This window comes from Peromyscus leucopus, chromosome 22 (genome assembly GCF_004664715.2).
Source record: "Peromyscus leucopus breed LL Stock chromosome 22, UCI_PerLeu_2.1, whole genome shotgun sequence".
NCBI lineage: Eukaryota > Metazoa > Chordata > Mammalia > Rodentia > Cricetidae > Peromyscus > Peromyscus leucopus.
The window spans coordinates 30,926,315-30,946,833 of record NC_051081.1 but is presented as its reverse complement, the minus strand read 5'-3'; the positions used below and the strand labels follow the sequence as shown (position 1 = coordinate 30,946,833).

Below are 20,519 nucleotides of genomic sequence, written 5' to 3'. Positions count from 1 at the left end.
TTCATACTTAATTTTTTGGTAGTTTTGAAGATTTTTGCTAATAAGCAAGTTTCACAGTTAACATAAAAAATGACTGAACTATATTTCTGCTGTGAAATTAACTGATGTTCTGTTTTTTAGTGGGACAGCTGTTAAATTTGATGATATAGCTGGTCAGGATTTGGCAAAACAAGCACTTCAAGAAATTGTTATTCTTCCTTCCTTGCGGCCTGAGGTAAGGATTTTATGTTACCACATGATTAATTCATATTAAGTAATTCCAAGTTCAGTGTCTTAAAAATGCAAACATTAAAGTCTGGGGATATACCAAGCATCCAGCTGAGGAGGCTGAGGCGGAAGGGGTCTTGAGCTTGAGGCCAGTGTGGGTTCCACAGTGAGTTCTGGACCAGCCTGGGCTATATATACTATAGCATGATCTGTTTTACTCCTCCCTCACAAAAGGCATTCACATTTGCTTATTAATAGGAGATGAGAGTGAATTTAAGAAATTCTGAGTCCATTTTTAACTTTCATAAGAAAAGTAGGTAATTGTATGGTATAGTTTTTACTTAAGAGTTAAGAGATTTAATCCCAGCACTTGGGAGGCAGAGGCAGTCAGATCTCTGAGTTCCAGACCAGCCTGGTCTACAGAGTGAGTTCCAGGACTGCCAGGGATACACAGAGAAACCCTGTCTTGACCATCCCCACTCCCACCCCCCCAAAAAAATTGCTTTTTTTCCCCAGTGCTAGAGTTAAACCTAAGGCTTTAGCTATATCCTTGGTCCCAAGATTTAAAATTAAGACTTTTGTACTTAAAATAACTGAACAGAGTGGGAAATTAAGATAAAATAATTCTATGAGTTTAAAGAGCAAACACCTTTAAGAAATTATTTTCACTGTGTTAATTTGCTGGAATATTAACATAGCCAGTGAACGATGCATAGGGATCTGGCCTACCTCCTATTTTCAGTCATTAAAGGAAATGGATAATCTTTAAGTTACTAATTAAAGTTGGCACTGTTTGGTGGTCTTCTGTCAGCTAGCATATTCATTGTGTGTCAGTGATGGGAAGACCCCAGTTTGAGGACCCATTTCTGGACCACATCCGGGTCTTCCTGACAGTTCCTCAACAGCTATAGAAACACAGTTGTGTGGCACAGTGTGAGGTGCCCTGTTCAGGGGAGGTGGGAAGGTTGTGTGGCTCAGTCATTCATATCCTCTGTGGTGTTTGTCACTTTGGGGCACCTACTAATCTAGAAGTTACTGCTGGATGTTGTTTTCCCAGTTTGTATCTTTTCCTTTCCACTTTCTTGTTTTTCTTTTCTGGATGAGGTTTCAGGATGTTGTCCAGGCAGGTCCTGAAATCAGCCTCTTCGTCCAGGATGTCAGCACTCACCACATGCCCATTTTTGTCTAGTTAAAATTTTTTTAGTTAGTGCTTGTCATTCTAAGTCATGAAATCACCGGTTTGATGGGTAAATACATTTTTGTTAATACCCGTAAAATTAGGGTTAAGACAGAAAACATTTTTCTTTTATGAACCAAAGGTATGTCATGTGCCCAGCTAGGGCCCCTCGGGGAGCATACTGAAGCTTGTAGAGTGAGCTACAGGGCAGGCCATAGATAGGATAGTTTATAGACTGAGTAGTAACTCAGTAGACTGCACCTAAATCCAAGGAAAGCTTGTCACAGGAGGAACCATATAATGGCAGGTCTGAAGAGAACTTTACGGCCTGTTGTGTGACACACACCTAACCCCAAGCCTTGGATCCCTTAGTTTGAGGCTAGCCCAGTCTACATAATGAGTTTCAGACCAGCCAGGGCTACATAGCGAGACCCTGTCATATCCTACCCCTCCAAAGACAAATATTTTTAGATGACCAATGGTAAATACTTGACATGTCTGGATGAGCTCTCTAGAATCATGGCTATAACCTAATGTGTTTTGTAAAGTTGTTCACAGGGCTCAGAGCTCCTGCCAGAGGGCTGTTACTCTTCGGTCCGCCTGGAAACGGGAAAACCATGCTGGTAAGAGTGCTATCAAGATGGAGGATTCCACTGAGATGATTAGGATCATATGAATTATGACTTATTTGTTGTAATATACTTCTTCAGTTTCTAAAGTAGTTTTCATGCAAAAATAAATGGAAAGCCATGTGTTATTTGCAGAAGCATGTTTTGGCTTTGTTTTGCAGAAGCACTTACCTTACTCTCCTGAGGTTCTGTCTAATGACGCTTAGAGTATTCTGTCTTAATGAATCTGACCAGTTAGTTTACTGTTGGGTTTTTTTTTCTTTTTTTTTTTATTTGCAGTGTCCTTTGGCCAGAGCCTTTAAAAACAAAACAAAAAACAAAAAAAAAAAACATAATCTGAATATCTATATCTGAGTCCTTCTTAGCTGTAAAAACAAATAGATATTAAAAGCATGGTGGCACACACCTTAATCCCAGCACTGAGGAGGCAGAGGCAGGGGGATCTCTCTGAGTTCAAGGCCAGCCATGGCTACATAGTGAGATGTGGTCTCAAACAACAAAACCCACAGGAAAAGAATAAATTTCCTCTTGCCTGTTTAACTTTCTCTGGCCAGTATCTTCCTGCCAAAAAGAAGAGACTTCCTCCCTGGCTTTCCCTGGGAAGAAGCGTAGCACGTAGACCCTTGACATAGCCGGTGCTGGGAGTCACATCGCACCTTCTCTTCTGGTACTTCGATGAGCAGGTGTAGCTGTCTTTTACAAAATCAGGATATTGGACTAACGTGTTTCCTCTTCTGACTTCAAGGCCAAAGCAGTAGCTGCAGAATCCAATGCCACCTTTTTCAACATAAGTGCTGCAAGTTTAACTTCAAAATACGTAAGTGCTCCTTCCCCATACTGCCATGTAAATGACCGTCTTCCGTGCTGTGTTAATAAAATGACAGCAGCATTGTTGAAAAGTGCTTTCTGCTTGTGTATAATGAGTATCACTCTTCGAGGTACAGAGTTACACGCCCTTTTTAGTTATTTTAAAATGAGAATTATGTTGTTGAATACTGTCATAGTTTGGTAGACCCTAGCTTAACAGTGCCAAAGTTGCCTGGACCAAATACCAGAAATTTATTGCACAAACAGATAGGATGTGGAAATATATACTGAGGAGGCTGGAGGTGTGAGATCTAAGTGTTAGCAGTGGCACTACCTTCTGGGAGCCACAGCAGTGAGTGTGTCACAGGCCTCTCTGGTTTCTGGTGTGCTGACAGTCCCTGGCAGTTCTTGCCTTGCAGATGCGGCTTCCTGTATTATCACATGACAATCTCTCTGTAATTCCTGAGTTCATGTTACCATGTGTTATAAGAATACAGTTTCTTTAGAGTAGGGTGCACCCTACTACCTCGGCTTGATTTGACCATCTGTAGGGATGCTATTTCCAAATAGTCTCATTTCTAGACACTAGAGCTGGGGCTTCAGTGTGTTTGGGGCAATGTAATCTGGGCTGTAATAAATACCATCCCTTCTACTTAGCTCCCTAATGTGACTGTCTAGAGAGCTACCATGTGTGAGAATTCGGGTAAATTGAATATTCCCTGCTGTTTGACTCTAAATTAAAATATGACATAAGACTTCCTCTGGTTTTTTGTTTTGTTTTGTTTTCATTTTTCAAGACAAGGTCTCTTTCGATATAGCCCTGGCTGTTCTGAAACTCACTATGTAGACCAGGCTGGTCTTGAACTCACAGAGATACGCCTGCCTCTACCTCCCGAGCACTGGGATCAAAGGCGTGTGCCACTATGCCTGGCTCTCCTGTTCTTGTTTTATTGCTTTATATCATAGTTTAGATTTCTAATTTTCTTTCTTCTGGCTCCAGTGATATTCTAAGAAGAACTTAGTCTCAATCATTTGAGAGTAGTACAGCTACCTATACCTGCAGGGTTAAGGAGAGGTGGGGCCTGTCTCAATCAAAATGTTCTTCGTTCTTGCTATACAAGCCTGAGGATCTGAGTTTGAGCTCTGGAATCCACACTAAAATCTCACTAGGCGTGGAGACCTGTTCTCAAAAAAAGAGAGCACCAAAATGGTGGTACCATGCATGACACACACACACACACACACACACACACACACACACACCAGACTTCTGGATGTTAAACTAGCCTGCACACACAACACAAACACACAAAAAAAACACACCAACGATGGATGATAACTAGCCTGAACACACACACACACACACACACACACACACACACAGACCTGTCCTGGATGTTTATAACTAGCCTGAACACACACACACACACACACACACACACACACACACACCCAGACCTGTCTATGTTAAACACCTAACACACACACACACACACCCCAGACCTGTCCTGGATGTTTATAACTAGCCTGAATGGAACTGGTACACTGTAAGACTGAAATATTTCCCATTGAAACTTAGTTTGAGAAAGTAAATAGTGTTTTCTAAAATTATACATTCTGTGACACCATTGGAATATATCATGAGATCATGAAGTTAAATTTTAAATCCTGATAAAAACTGGAATGCTGTTGCATTTATGTGTGTTATCTATGCATCATACCTTGTAGGTGGGAGAAGGAGAGAAATTGGTGAGAGCTCTCTTTGCTGTGGCCCGAGAACTTCAACCGTCTATAATTTTTATAGGTAAGTATTTTCCCAACTAGGTTGAGCATTTATGAAATACCACTTCCCTAGTATGAGAACTTTGCTCAAAAAGCTATTCAGAAGGACGGCATTTTAAAAATGAATTCAGGAGGACTATTAATAAGTACAAACTATATGAATATTAGATGATTTGCTTCGTTTGGGCCTAAACCTCCTCTTCACATTTCCTCTAGATGAAGTTGATAGTCTTTTGTGTGAAAGAAGAGAAGGGGAGCATGATGCTAGTAGACGACTAAAAACTGAATTTTTAATAGAATTTGATGGTGTAAGTATTGATAATCGTATATGTGTATATGTTCTTTTTAAGATTTATTTTATCATATGTGTTTGTGCATTTGCCTGCATGAGCTTTTGTGCACCATGTGTGTTCAGGAGCCTATTAATAGAGGCCAGAAGAGTGCATAAGATCTCCCAAAACTAGAGTTACATGTGGTTCTGAGCTGCCATGTAGGTGCTAGGAACTGAAACCTAAGTCTTCCAGAACAATAAGTGCTCTTAACCTCTGAGCTGTCTTTCTAACCACTCACTAAAGTTTTTCTATGGCAGTATTTTAATATGTATACTTTCATACTAAATGAACCAAGCTATAAATACATGCATGTATAGTTTCCCTTTTTATTTTATCTAAAATGCTGACAAGACTTTTTGGCTTGCAGGTACAGTCTGCTGGAGATGACAGAGTACTTGTAATGGGTGCAACTAATAGGCCCCAAGAGCTTGATGAAGCTGTTCTCAGGTAGTGAGAGACGTTTATGATGGTTACATTTCTTGTGTTCATCTCCCCTATCTCTCTCTTTTCTTTTTTTTGGAGGGGAGGGTGTCAAAGTCGTACTATGTCGCCTTGGCTGGCCTGGAATTCATAGAGATCTGCCTGCTTCTTCCTTCCTCATGCTGGCATGAAAGGAGTATGTGCCACCACACCCGGGTTTATCTCACCCACCTCTGATATCCTGTCCTCTCAGCTCTAAGACTAAATGACTTTCCTCCATGTGTTGCCCGCTGCTGTCCTGGTGTTGCCAACTCTGGCAAATGAGGTCAGGCCTAGCGTGTTATTAAAACGGTTCTCTACAGATACATTTAGATAGATCATTTCTTTTACTTAGCATTACATTAACTTTAAAGTCTAAGACCACTCCTTACCATCATTACTCTTTCCTTCAAGACAGGGTTTCTCTGTGTAGTCCTGCCTGTCCTGGAACTCACTCTCTAGACCAGACTTGCCTGAAACTCACAGAGATCCACCTGCCTCTGCCTCCCAAGTGCTGGAATTAAAGGGGTGTCCCATCACCACCTGGCAGCGGAATTCATGAGAACTGCTCTCCACTCTTGTGTGTTTGAACAAAGTAACTCTTCATGCTGGAAGAAGAATCTTTGACTCAGTATTAGATTCCTAGTTTTCCTTTTCTCAAGGCATTTATAACACAACTATGTTTTTGTGACTGGCTGTTGACAAGGTAGAAGTCTTGAATCCATGTTGGTTTTCTTTTTCATGGCCCCTTATTCTTTCATTATTGTTATACAGCACCTGCTGAGTTCACTTAGTGTTGCTCACATGTGTGTGCTTAGGGCTGACTGCATGGGATTGGATAACCTTAGAGGCACCGTCCCTGAAGACGACTTTCTCCCTCTTCCAGCAGGCATTATTACCTTCATTAGCTTTTCATCTAGGCATGAGGCCTGTGAAATTTTCCCATCCGTGTTTCATGTCAATAGGTGCTATCATTTTTCAGGTCTCATTTTAGGCAATCATACTGAAGTATCACGAGTGCGGCTTCTCTGTCATTCTTTTTTAAATTGTGTTTATTTGGATAGGGGAAATGCACGTGCATATAAGTGTGTGCATGGAAATTGAGGACATCTTCCCAGAGTCTTCTGACTCTTTCTACCACTTGATGTAGAAGATCAAATTAAGGTCACAGGCTTGGTGCCAAGCACTTTTATTCATTGACCATCAGGCCTGTTTTTGTTTTTTGTTTTTTGTTTTTTTGATTTAAATTATAACAGGGGCACAATCTCTGTGTTAGTCCTGTGGCTTGTCCTCTGGAAGCTTGCCTCTGGTTCTAGACCAGGGCTGTGGCTCTTGACATCTCAGAGATCGACCTGCCTCTGCCTCCTAAGTGCTGCCTGGCATGATGTTTATTATTGTTGTTGTTGTTTTTAATCTTTGGCTTTTTGAAATAGGATCACAAGTAGCCCAGGTTATACTAGAGTTCACTGATTTAGTCAAAGCTTCAATTCTCCTGACTCCATTCCCTAAATGCTGGGACCACAAGTACACACCTCCACACACTTTCCTACTTTCCCCCATTATTTAATTTCTTGGCCCTAGCATCACCATGCAGGCCACTCGGGTGTTTGGTGGCTGTGGTCACTGTCCACCCTGTAAACTGCCACCCCACTGGAGCAACTCTGGGCAGCTGAGACAAGGCTGTGGCTGCCTCAGGTTATACTTAAGTTGCCTTTATTTAAACATCATGAGTATTGTGGGTTAAGATGTAATTCAGCTTTACTTGACAATAATAATTAAACTCTTTTTAGTATTAAAAATAAAAGTACAGTTGTAAAAGAGTGTAAAAATAAGTCCAAAAGCCTGTCCCAGTTCATAAAATCATAGCCTTGCTGAGAACCAGATTAGATGCTGTGTGAGCTCCGCTCAACTGGTCCACACAGTAAACCTGTGTAAATAAAACCTAGTCAATAATGATCAAATGAACATTTCTGTTTCTGTGATCTTTGTCCTGTCTGTTTATTATGCCAGATATTGTTTGTTTCAAAATATCATTGCTATTAAAGTACACATAAAATGCAACTTAATGAGAATATGTCTTAAAACGTGAAATAAGGGCCAACAGAAAGGGTTGTGTAGCACGTGTGAGGCCACAGGCTCACTTGCAGGTGAGCCTCCCACACTAAAAACGTAAAATTCCTTTCTACATTAGTGATCCGAAGGCGCTTTTAGTCCCTTAGATATTATAGTTACAGCTTTTTCCTGTCAGTGGTTACTTGAGCTGAGTTACCTATAACTTCAAATTTATATTTCTAATTTGACTTTTCAGGCGATTCATTAAACGGGTATATGTGTCTTTACCAAATGAAGAGGTATGTATATTTATATTTCAATTTTTTATTAAAGTAAAAGCAGGACCATTCTCTCAATATTGTATTTGCAACTCTGTGGTATAGCCATTTTGAAAACAGTTTGTTGGGGTTGGAGAGATGGCTCATCAGTTAAGAGCACTGACTGGCTGCCCTTCTAGAGAACAGGGTTCAATTTCCAGCACCTGCTAGGGGTTCACACCTGTAGGTAGCTCCAGTTCCAGGAGATCTGACACTGTCCTCTGGCTGACACAATCAATACATACATGTGGTGCCTATACATACATGCAGGGGCAAAATATCCACACATATAAGATAAAAATAAATTATAAAAAGAGAAAGCTTGTCAGTTTCTTAAAAGAATAACCATAAATTTAAATATGACCCAGCAATTCCTGAACATTTATCCAAGAGAAAGACATAGGAAGGCATGCTCAGCAATATTAGAGCAGCTGTCTTAATACTAGCCTCAACCTGCAAAAAAAAAAGAAGTCCATCAATTGCTTAATGAATAAACAAATGTGCTATATCCAGTTGATGAGTGCTATTTAGTTCAAAAATTTATTATTTCATTATCTAGGGTTTGGGGTGTAGCTTAGAAATAGAGCATTTGTCCAGCATGTATAGGGCCCTGGGTTTGATCCACCGAATTAAAAAAAAAATTATCAGCTCATATTACACTTCATTAATATGAACAAAATTAAAAAAACTGTAATAAGGGAGAGGAGCCATATACATATGATTTCATTTTATTGTTTTATTTACTCATTTTTCTTCAAAACTTTGTGTATAATTGTTTTTCCTGCTGTCTGTCTGTGTGTACTTGGGTCCCAGTCAGGCCAGCAGAGGAGATTAGAACCCCTGAAACTAGAGTTACAGAGAGTTAGGAGCCTCCATGTGGGTGCTGGAAATCAAACCAGGTCCTTTGAAAGAGCAGCCAGTGCTCTTAACCACTGAGCCACCTCTCCAGCCACGATTTTATTCCTTTCAAATGAAATATTTAGAAAAGACAAATTTCTAGAAATGCAGTCAGACCAGTGGTTAGATAGGAAAGGAGGTAGGGTAGGGATTCATCCTAAACAGGCATGAATGAACTTCCAGGGGTGGCAGATGTTCTAAAGTTTTATTATGTAATGGTTTTATAAATCAGTATAATTAAGTCATTTGAATTTTATACCTAAAATGTATGAAATCCTTGCTGTATAAAATCATATGTCAATAAACCTTTTTGAAAACATTGTATTTCTTGGAGCTGGAGAGATGGCTCAGCAGTTGAGAGCACTTGCTGCTCTTACTGTGTGGGCTTGGTTCCCAGAACCCACATGGCAGCTCACACCCATCCATAATTCCAGTTTTCAGAGGATCAGCACCCTTTGGCTTCTGTGGGAACAGGACACCCATGCAGTACACATATATACATTTGGGCAAATACTCACACATACAAAATCAGAATCAACCAATCTTGGTAAAAAACTGTAGTTTTCTAGTTTAGGCCCTAGGCATCCTTGGTAGTAACAGCAGCCACTTCCTCATGCTGAATGCCCACTGTGTGTTTGGAAGTTCCCGCACTAGTTATCACAAAGAGATTTTGTTATATTTAACAGGCAGAAATTAGACCTGAGTCTGGAAGAGTACATTAAGCTAGTTCTTAGTTTATTAAATAACACTGATCAGGTTTTAATTCTGTTATGAGGTTGAGCCTTATTGATAATTCTTTAATTTTTCATTTTATTTTCAGACGAGACTGCTTCTACTTAAAAACCTGTTATGTAAACAGGGAAGCCCACTGACCCAAAAAGAACTTGCACAACTTGCTAGGTGAGTGGTTTCATTCATTCGACTGTCTGTCTTACGGTGTTTGTTCCATTTGTAAAGATGTCTCCTTCTATGCTGTTTAAAATGAGCTAATGGAAAACTTGCTTAAGTAAAACAAGCTTATTTGAACAGTTCATTTACTAAAAAACTTCTTGCCTTATCTTTTACTTCCTTTATTTTCTTACCTCCTCTTCATGATAAAATGGAATTTCAATTTCTGTTTTATACTAGACCTGAACTAAATATCTAATGACAATATTGTAGTCTTTCTATCAGTAAAGCTTATAAATGATATTAAAATAATTTGAAAGGTAAAATCCCCTCATATTTGAGACCAACACAGATATTTTCATATATACTTGCTTTTTTTTTTTTAATTAGGTGAATGACATTTGTTCATCTGAAAACATACTTTTTTTTTTTTTTTTTTTTTTTTTTTTTTTTTTTTTTTTGAGTAAAACCAAAATTTATTATAAGCCTCAGTCGTCTTAGGGTCCCCCTTGCTATATATATAGCCTCCATGGTTCTATGGGTTGTGGTCTGATTGTTCTTTATTTTATATCTAGAATCCACTTACAAGTGAGTACATACCATGTTTGTCTTTCTGGTTTGGGTTACCTCACTCAGGATGATTTTTTCTAGTTCCATCCATTTGCCTGCACATTTCATGCTCTGAAAACATACTTTTAAGCATAATAAGGAAGCTGAGTGTGGTGGTGCACACCTTTTCCCAAGCACTCAGAGGTAGAGGCAGTAGAATCACGAATTTAAGGCCAGTTTGGGTTACATGTAGAGACCCCATCTTCTCAAGAAGAGTCATGACACTGGAACAGCAGCTGTCACTGCAGTGTCGTGCAGGGAAGGCCAGGGACTGGCCTTCTTCGGACTCCGTCACACCTTTGTATGTGTGTCTGGGGGAGTGACGCGGTGGTTGAGAGTGCTGTCCGCTCTGCAGCAGACTCCTCAGGCCGCTCTCTGAAGACCGTCCCCCAGGCAGGCTTTTTCTTTCTCCTTCCACCTTAAGGAAGCTCCTCCTTCCCTCTAAGGCTTCCATCATGCTGGCTTGCTCACATAATGACAGCATTTCCATCCCTCCTCAATGCCCTGTCAGGGTCTTGAGACCTATTCTCCTAATGAAGCTGATTCCTGAGAGGGAACTATGGCAGCCTCCTTTCCCAAACAGTGCTACTGCTTACTGTCTCCTCATTATCACATTTACTAAATGGAAAATTACTGACAGGAAACATTATGGGTCAAGGGGATTCTTGTAGACTGACTCAAAAGAATTTTTATAGAAGGCAGGCAGCATTATTATATCTTTTTTTTTTTTTTTTTTTTTTTAAGTTTTTCGAGACAGGGTTTCTCTGTGTAGCTTTGTGCCTTTCCTGGAGCTTACTTGGTAGCCCAGGCTGGCCTCAAACTCACAGAGATCCGCCTGGCTCTGCCTCCTGAGTGCTGGGATTAAAGGCGTGCGACACCACCGCCCAGCTGCATTAATATATCTTAAGCAGGTCAGGCACCAAAGATTTAGGACTTTCAGTAAACCCACTCAGAACACTATTGGTTTGTGTAAACTAAATTCTGCAATAAGCCTGAGAAAGTAAAGGGAGGGGAGTTGAGCCTGATGAATGGCAGACCATATATTAAACACTTTATCAATGTACTTGAGTAGACCCTGCTGCAGGCAGGACACCCACAGATTACATCCCTGAAAATGGCATAAAATAGTTTAAGGAACCAGAGGATCAGGTCAAGGTCATCCTTGCTACATAGCAAGTTTTTGGCCAGTCTGGATATAAGTATAAAGTAAATAAAATGAGTTGTTTTCTTGGGCCTTTCCTGGAACCCCGTTTAAATGATAGTGTCTCACTAATATATAGCATTTAGCCCAGCAGTAGAGTGCTTGCCTGGCGTGTATAAGACCCCAAGTTCCTTTCCTAACACTACTACTACTGAAAGGGGAAAAAAAGGCAGGAAAGGAAAAGATTGTTTTTACTTTATTTTGTTTGTTTGAGATAGGATCGCACTATATATCCCTGACTAGACTGGAAGTCAATATGTAGACCAGAGCAGCCGTGAACTCACATGGGTCTTGCCTGTCTCTGCTGGGGCTAACGGTGTGTCTCACTGTACCCAGCTATAATTTAAAAACTTAGGAAGTGGTGCCCAAGAGATAGCTCAGAGGTTAAGAGCATTGGCCACCTTTCCAGAGGTCCTGAGTTTGATTCCCAGAACCCAGATGGGACCCACAACCATCTAAATCCAGTCTCAGGAGATCTGATGCTCTCTTCTGGCCTCCTGTGGTACCTGGGTTGCATGTGGTACACAAATACATGCAGGCAAAACACCCATACCATAAAACAAAAAAGTTACTTAGTTGAGTAGTAATTTATAAGAATACCAAGCTCCTAAATGCCCATAAAATAGGAGCATCTGTAGGCCAACCTGTCTGCTGAGGTATCCTATTCAGGTGTACTTCCTTTTTACAACTATCCTCTATACAAATATTGCTTTTATCTTTTCTGCCCCCATTTAATGAACTACACCTTTTTAGGTCTCACCTCACTAAGGGGGTGCTCTTTGCCAGTGAAGAGACTACTTAACTTACCAAACAAGTAATTGTGGCTGGATGTGGTAGTGCATTCCTTTATCCCAGCACTTAGGAAGTAGTGCACTACCTAATAAGCCCCTTTCTTAGAAAAAGAAAAAAGTAATTGTAGTTATGTACTGATTGGCTACTAATGGCTTATAAATTTGACCTTTCCAGGTGATGTGTTTATAACTTAATGTGACCTACCTCAGGGTATACCTTATCCTAAAGCAGAGGTGTCCTGTATTTTGACATTACATACGACATAGTCATCTATAAGTGTCTGGGCCTCATTCATAACTGTCTTCAGATGCGTGTAGGCTTCAGATTAGACAGATAGAAAGGAATGGTTCTCTAATGATGAAAATCTGAGGTGTTATAAGGAGTGAACATTAGATTGTGTTGTTCTGGTTTTTTTTTTTTTTTTTTTTTTTGTTTGTTTTTCGAGACAGGGTTTCTCCATGTAGTTTTGGTGCCTGTCCTGGAGCTCACTCTGTAGCCCTGGCTGGCCTCGAACTCACAGAGATCCACCTGGCTCTGCCTCCCGAGTGCTGGAATTAAAGGCGTGCGCCACCACCGCCCGGCTGTTCTGGTTTTTTTTGTTTGTTTTTGGTGGTGGTGGCGGCTTTTCAAGACAGGGTTTCTCTGTGTAGCTTTTCTCACTCTGTAGTCCAGACTGGCCTCAAAATCACAGAGATTCTCTTGGCTCTGCCTCCTGAGTGCTGAGATTAAACACATGCGACACCACCACCTGGCTAGATTGTGTTGTTCTTTTAAATGGGCCTTTCTATGACCTTAAAAAATTAAAATCATGGCCCTGGAGAGATGGCTCAGCAGCTTAAGAGCACTGGCTGCTCTTGGAGAAGACCTACGTGCAGTTCCGCACACCTACACTGGGTGGTTCACAACTACCTATAACTCCAGTCCCAGGGGATCAGTGCCTTCCTCTGGCCTCTGTGAGCACATACACACACACAGTTCTATGCAGACATACAATCAGGCACACATACACATAAAACAAATACATTTTAGAAGAATAAAAAAATCAAACTACATAATTGTTAGCTTGCCTTTCATGTAGAGATTTTTGTGTGCTCTTTCTGGTGGGGCTTTTTGTCTCACTGTATAGTTGAAGTTAGTCTCAAGCTTGTGATCCTTCTTCCTGTACCTCATGAGATGTAAGATTACAGGGAAGTTTTAATCTGCAACGAACAAATTTGTTATCTCCTGCTTCCACTGTTCAGAATGACTGATGGATACTCTGGAAGTGATCTAACAGCTTTGGCAAAGGACGCAGCACTGGGCCCTATCCGAGGTGAGTATGAAAGCATTTGAAACACTAGAACTTTGAATGGTACATGGTATAAGTATAGCCTCTTGAGAGATGCATAGTTTTACATTTTATTTTATTTATCTGACGTGTTTGAGAGTTTTGACTGTTTTTTTGATGGTGGTGTAGGGGGCTGTTTCTCTGTGTAATAGTCCTGGCTGTCCTGGAACTGGCTTTGTAGACCAGGCGCAGGCTAGCCTCTGCCTCCCAGGTGCTGGATGGGATCAAAGATATGCACCACTGTGCTTAGCTAGAGTTTTGCCTTCTTATATGTATTTGCTCCATATGCATGCAGTGCCCACATAGGTCAAAAGAGGATATCAGATATCCTAGAACTGGAATTGTGAGCTGCCATGTATACATACATAGATCCTCTTGTAAGAGCAGGAAGTGCTCTTAACCACCAAGTCACCAGTGTAACTGGAAGTTTCTCTGGTCCTGCCTAGCACATCAGTGCCAAACTTTCCCACCCATATCCCACAGCCACTTGGTCCCAAGTAAACACATAGAAGCTTATATTATTTATAGACTGTATGGCCTATGGGTCAGGCTTCTTGTTAGCTAGCTCTTATAACTTAACCCATTTCTATTCATCTATATGTTGCCTCGTGGCTGTGGCGTTACCGTTGCTGGCATCTTGTTGCTCCATGAGCCGCGGGCTTGTGTCTTCCCCCACTCCACCCTTCTTCGACAATAGGAACTATGAACGCTCTCCTTCCGTGATGAGCAGGACACAGGGAGGCGGGACCGGAGAAACTTCCAGCTACATTTGATGCCCGGTGTGGGGCATTGATCTACACAGATCTGATAAAGCCTAAAAAGGATTCTTCACACACAGAAACAGAGGCAAACTGGGCTTCCTGTTCTTGGGGTCTCATGCCAGCAGCAGCACAGAGACATGTCTCCCAATAGCCGCCTGCAAGATGGAGCTGGCCACCAGCTGCCATGCTCTAAGCAGCAAGGTGGGCTGGCGTCTCCTCAACTCCACCCTTCTCTTCCTCTCCTCTTCAGTTCAATGTACTGCCTAACCTTATCCTGCCCTGCCATTGGCCAGTGCAGCTTTATTTATCAACCATTCAGAGCAACACATATTCACAGCATACAGAAAGACATCCCACAGCACATCATTATAAAAGAAGTGAAGTTGTATCAGTACACAGCTTGACACAAAACAGTATCTAAAGTAGAAGTCAATATGCATTCTTTGTGAAAAATCAAAGTAAATGGTTTAGGCTTTCTGGAAAACGTGTTCTCTGTTGCATGTTCCTTATCTTTTCTTCATTAACAACCTTTAAAATATAAAACTAGGTTGACTAACTGACTCAGCTGTTAAGAGAACCTGAGTTCGGTTCCCAGCACCAATGGCAGATGACTCACAACTGCCTGTAACTCCAGCTCCGGAGGGTACAGTGCCTCTAGCCTCTTTGGGCACCTCTTCTCTACTTGTACAGCTCCCCCTCCACACACATAATGGTTCATTATAATAATAGTAATAATAAATGTAAAGCAATCTGCAGACATGTGAAAATAGCCCACGAGCATTTCATCCCCCTTGTTTTCTAAAACCTTTTACCACTCATCTAAACCCTGAGTGGATCTGATCCCTGCTGGGGATTTACACAGTAATCTATAGATTGAATGTCCTGTCTGTCCGTTTTGAGAACAGAGATAGTGACTGCACATAGTCTTACTACCTGGTATGTAAGTGTACCTCAGGTGTATACAAACGAAACAGCACTAAGTCAAACAAATGGGTACAAACTAGGCTTTCAGGAAAGGCTGTCCAAATGGTCAAGCTTTTCCCAACTGAACTGTACTTAATACATACAGCAGCAATCACAAAAATTCCATTTTTTTATTTTATATAGAGGCATCCACATCTAGTACATAGTGTATAAAAGAAAAAACTTAGTACTTACATTGCATATGTTGAGTTTAATTTTCCTTTTTTTGTTTGTTTGTTTGTTTGAGACAGAGTCTTTCTGTGTAGTCTTGGCTATCCAGGAACTCACTATGTGGAGCAGGCTGGTCTCAAAACTTATATAGAGATCTACCTGTCTCCAAAGTGCTAGGATTAAAGATATGTACCACCATGCCCAACTGTTGTGTTAATTTTGACAAAGCTGAGAAACATAGTATATGTAGCACTCATAGGTATATATTTACATCTCTTATTATGGATACATGGGGTATTAAATATAGTATTAAATATAGTATATTCACACCTTTGTAGTTCTGTGTGCCCTCTGTGTACATGTCCCTTGACTTCAGTGATTTGTGTTACACAGGTCCGATTGGGTCACTGTATTTACATTAAGTATCTGACTTATGTCTTACAGAGCTGAAACCAGAGCAGGTGAAGAACATGTCTGCCAGTGAGGTATATACTATTCTATGATGACTTTTCTTCATTTGAATCCACTTAATTAGAAACAAGACAATTTTAACTTTGTTTCATTTCAATATATAAAAAAAATCAGTTACTATGCTGTATTTTACAAGTGGTTAAAAAACGCAGTCATTTTCTCTAATCAGGCTATGTAAGCACTGGATGAAAAGTTCCATGAACCTGGATTTAGTATGTTAGGAGGATCCCTAGAGATGTAGCTCAGTGACAGAGTGCGTGCCTACCATGTCTAAGGCCTTGTGTTCGGTCCTCAGCAATATTAATAGTAGGAAGCTTCATATGCAAGCATCTGACATGCTGCCAAAAATCAGCATTCCCGTGTCGTGTTTATTGTAACCAGCCCCATGAACCGGCACAAACTTAGCAGATACACTTGTGGTAAATAGAAGGGGACCAGTGTGCGATCTTATGGAACTGTGGAGAGAGAAAAACCAGAGGTAACATGTAGATGTAACCAACCGTCTTATTAAATAAGAAACACAGAACCAATGTAAAAGAGAAAGCCAAGAGGTCAGAGCTCAGAGCTAAAATCTCACCCTTCCTCCTGCCATGTCCCAGCTTCCCGAAAGAGAGCTACTTCCTGTGTGTAAGTCGTTTCATAGTCATTCTGCCTTCTCATTGGTTGTAAACCCAAACACGTGACTGCCTTGTCACTGTCTGTATGTACAGCCCCCCAGGTCTTAAAGGCATATGTCTCCAATGCTGGCTGTATCCCTGAACACACAGAGATCTATGGGATTAAAGGCGTGTGCCACCACCGCCATACTCTGTCTATGGCTCTAATAGCTCTGACCCCCGAGCAACTTTATTTATTAACATACAATCAAAACGACATTTCAGTAAAATTAGAATACCACCACAGTAACATCAGTTTGGGTTGTTGTCTTAGTTACTTTCCTATTGTAACAAACAAAACACCATGACCAAGGTAACTTAAAAAGTAGCGACTGTGACCAGCATGGCAGCAGGCAGGCAGGGTACTGAAGCAGAAGCTGAGAGCTTACGTCTCTATCAGCAAGGAGGAGGCCAAAAGAGGTACACTGGACCTGGCATGGGCTTTTGAAACCTCAAAGAGCACCCCCAGTGATACACTTCCTCCAATAAGGAACAGTTCCACCAACTTCAGATCAACAGTCAGATATGTGAGCCTTGGCAGGTCGAGGCATTCTCACACCACTACAGTTATATATCCCAGTGGGAGAATTTCAGTATTTTTTCAATTCTTTGTCAGATTTTTCTCTAATGGATGTGTGGAGTTTTCTTTTAGTGAGGAAAACATGCTTTGAAATGTTAATACACAAGTAATAACAGTACATTGGCATACTGCTTATAAGGTTCTTGTATAGCAAACTTGCCTAGTATGTTATACAAAATACATTTAAATGATTAGCATGATTTTCTAAGAGTATGTCTGTATCTTATAAAATCAACAAAGTTCCATTTTAATCCAGTGTTTAATGTATACCCATTCATAATTTTATGTCACTTTTTTTTTTTTTAATCTAGATGAGAAATATTCGGTTATCTGACTTCACAGAATCCTTAAAAAAGATAAAGCGCAGTGTGAGTCCTCAAACCCTAGAAGCATACATCCGCTGGAACAAGGACTTTGGAGACACCACTGTTTAAAGGAATGCCTTGTAAGCCTGCAGAACGTTTTACTTCACAAGAAACAGAGCTTCAGAGAAGTTATCAGCTACAGGAACTCAGATTTCGTTTACAGGACTTTTAGAGTTTTCCTTTTTGTGCACCAAACTTGAAGAGGAACAAGAAGACAGACCTAAATAAAATATGCAATGTGAATGAAATTTTTGTTGAAGGCCTCTTGCCTGATGGTCATGGTTTTCTCAGTCGGCACTGTTAGTTAGAGCACAGCAAAACTAGGTTCTGTTCTTATTGATAGTAATCATTCTGTAAATAATAATTTGTATATTGTGTTCAGATGAAAGTATTCCAGAGACAGTGACTGGCGGTCACAAAGAGCCTGCTCTTCTGTCTCCTGACGTTTTCTTACAACTATTTTCTGCTTTCCTTTCCTGCTGTTACCTTAGCTCCCTGTGACTGGAATACCAAGCACTTGGAGTTCTTTCCTGCTTTTCTTACCAACTCCAGTGTGCCAAATGGAACCCTTTCCCATCCGCAGTAAGAAAGAGCTTTTTTCAACCTAGATATACAAACATTAAACCGTTAATACCTTCTTTTCATGTTTTGTTTTTTCTATTTCATCGCCTTGCCGCCAAACAGTTTAGAAAGCAATAGAATAACAACAATAGAATAGAATAACAACAGAGAAAATCTGGCACGACAAAGGTTGGAAGGTTTGAGTCACTCTGTCGTGTAACATGTAGATCAGTCCTTGTGTGCCCTGCAGTATTCTTTTTTCTAATATGTCAGAAATCCATTCTAGACTTAACTTATTCCAGCTGGAATTCATTTTTGTGTTGGAGTTACTTTAGAGAGCAGATTTTCACTATAAACTGAGGCACCAGTGTGAGAGAAGGGACACACTAGGAAGGAAGACATTTCTAGTTTACCACGTAGTACTTTCTTAACAGGATAATTAACAGCCAGTGGCACTACCATCTTTTTACTGATTACTGTCCCTTCCGTGAAACTTAAAATACCGAATTTTTCTACATGGCATATATTTTGTAGGTTTCCTGTGCTCACTTTTTAACTAAAAAAGCTCTAAGTCTGTTGACCTTCCTTTTGTTTCCGTAAATGTATAGTAAATCTGTGTTGTTTGTATAAATATGACTGGACTTTTATTATAAAAATGCATCATAGGAAGTAGAGGCTCATGTGTGGCCTTTAAGAACTGTATAAAGGCAAAGGGATATTTGCCTTTAGTTTACTGGTTACAAGTTTGTTTACAGAATTTTTCTTTGGTGCTTAAACGATGCTATGTAAAATACCATGGGTAGAAAGAATAATTTTGTGGTAGTAACACCAACTTTTCATGTAAGAAAGGTATTTGAGAAAACACATTAAAACACTTGCCTTCCCCCCAGTTAAAATTTTATGATAAAGTCATACATCCTCAGTTTTACTCTTGGTCTTGTTAAAGATTTATCTAAACATAAAAGATGGATTATTTCCTAGAAGCATATGCCATTTATATCTGTAATTTAAGTCATATCTCTCTTAATCATGATTTTAGACATCCTTGGATGATAAAATTGAAAAATTTAGATAAACAGGAAAACAAATTTAAACCAAAGCTGTGCATATTTTTGGTTCTGGCTAGTGTCTGTTTAAGGTCTCAGATGTTAGAGCATTAGTTATGAATGCTGATGATGCAAGCCTGTGATTATGATAAGTGCAGCAGTTCTAACCCAAAACGTCTACAATAAAGCTCTTAAACTTCATTTGTTTCCATTTAGGAAGGGATTAATAACATCACCAGTATTTACGTATTGAGACAGCCTTCCGCTCAGCTTTAAAAGCAGAAGAGCCTTTATAGTTATAGTTAGATTATGATTCCTTTGGCAAGGGTTTTAAGAGGTAACAAAATTTTCATATGTCTAAATGATACAAAAGTCAAGTTAACCTAACTGAGTCAGAGTTACTACTGTGTGACTCTCCATCAGTGTGTAGACACTCGTTTCTTCAGCAGGTAGGAGGCTCAGCTAGTGTAGGAGAACATTTTCTGTGATGTCTTATGACCCAGGTTTAGTTTAGGCTGTTTTGTTGTGTCTCATGGAACCTAGGCTGGCCTAGAACTCAACGAGTAGAAATACCTAGGAATACCTTAAACCGATCTTTCTGCCTCCACCTCCCAAGTGCTGGGGTGCTGGTGTGTACCCCACACTGGGAGGTTTGTTCTTTTTCAGTAAGGACAGACACTGCTGGGGGTTTCCAAAATAATATTAGATTTTAATTAATATTAATTTTAGATTTTGTATTGAGCTCTGTTTACTGTTCAAGATGATGTTTAAAAAGTAAGGATTGGTATGTTCTTCATGTTAATGTGACAGAGTCCTTAAAAGCTCGGTGAACTTCCTCATCGCCTAACTGAGCCAAAGGAAAGACTCAATACCATCTTTCCACATCTGTTAGGGCTACAAAGCTTTCTGAGACTAGAAGCCAACTGAATTTGTTTTTGTCTTATTGTGCTTAAGGTTGTAACAGGACAAACAGAATTTTAAGTTAAACATGTGGCATTCTTTGTTTATAATGTAAAGTTGTTTATGTCCTACAAAAGTAACTTTTTTTGTAGAATGAACTACTTACAGTTTGTTTTTCAGATTCTTAAGGCAGAAGGTTTCCCTTTAAATGTCTGTCTGAATTTTAGTCTTAACTTTTTACTTCTACAAAAGAAATGACTTAAAGGGTACATACAGCTGCATATAGTGGGTTTTTATCCTAATTAATTTTATTGTAAATAAATGATAAATTTTGTTTTGCCTTAATTTTTTATAGTTTGAATCTTTGATATTTCAGAGATTGCAATTTTGATGGAGTATTTTGTAACTCTTGTGCTAATAAACTCTGAACAAAAGATACAAAGCAATGAATAGAAGGCTCTGGAGAGCAGCACAAATTAGTCAGAAGTGACAAAAATCCCTGTCTGAAGAGCTCTCTTATGTGTCAGTCTCCAGCTTGTGCAGTTCATTTGAAAATAAAATTCAGGCAG

At 40.0% G+C, this 20,519-nt stretch overlaps 1 protein-coding gene across 2 annotated transcripts in view; it reads left to right on the top strand.

Moving 5' to 3' along the window:
* The window catches only part of Spast (spastin), a 46,329-nt gene extending 26,034 nt beyond the window's left edge, over positions 1-20,295 (top strand). For both annotated transcript variants that reach the window (XM_028873613.2, XM_028873621.1), the window contains 11 exons: positions 121-214; positions 1,933-2,007; positions 2,759-2,830; positions 4,549-4,624; positions 4,819-4,910; positions 5,302-5,381; positions 7,702-7,744; positions 9,480-9,559; positions 13,391-13,461; positions 15,816-15,856; positions 17,390-20,295. In XM_028873613.2, coding sequence (XP_028729446.1) covers positions 121-214; positions 1,933-2,007; positions 2,759-2,830; positions 4,549-4,624; positions 4,819-4,910; positions 5,302-5,381; positions 7,702-7,744; positions 9,480-9,559; positions 13,391-13,461; positions 15,816-15,856; positions 17,390-17,512 — 847 coding nt within the window. In that variant the 3' untranslated portion in view covers positions 17,513-20,295. The remainder of the gene's footprint in view (positions 1-120; positions 215-1,932; positions 2,008-2,758; positions 2,831-4,548; positions 4,625-4,818; positions 4,911-5,301; positions 5,382-7,701; positions 7,745-9,479; positions 9,560-13,390; positions 13,462-15,815; positions 15,857-17,389) is intronic.
* The last annotated feature ends 224 nt before the right edge of the window (positions 20,296-20,519 follow it).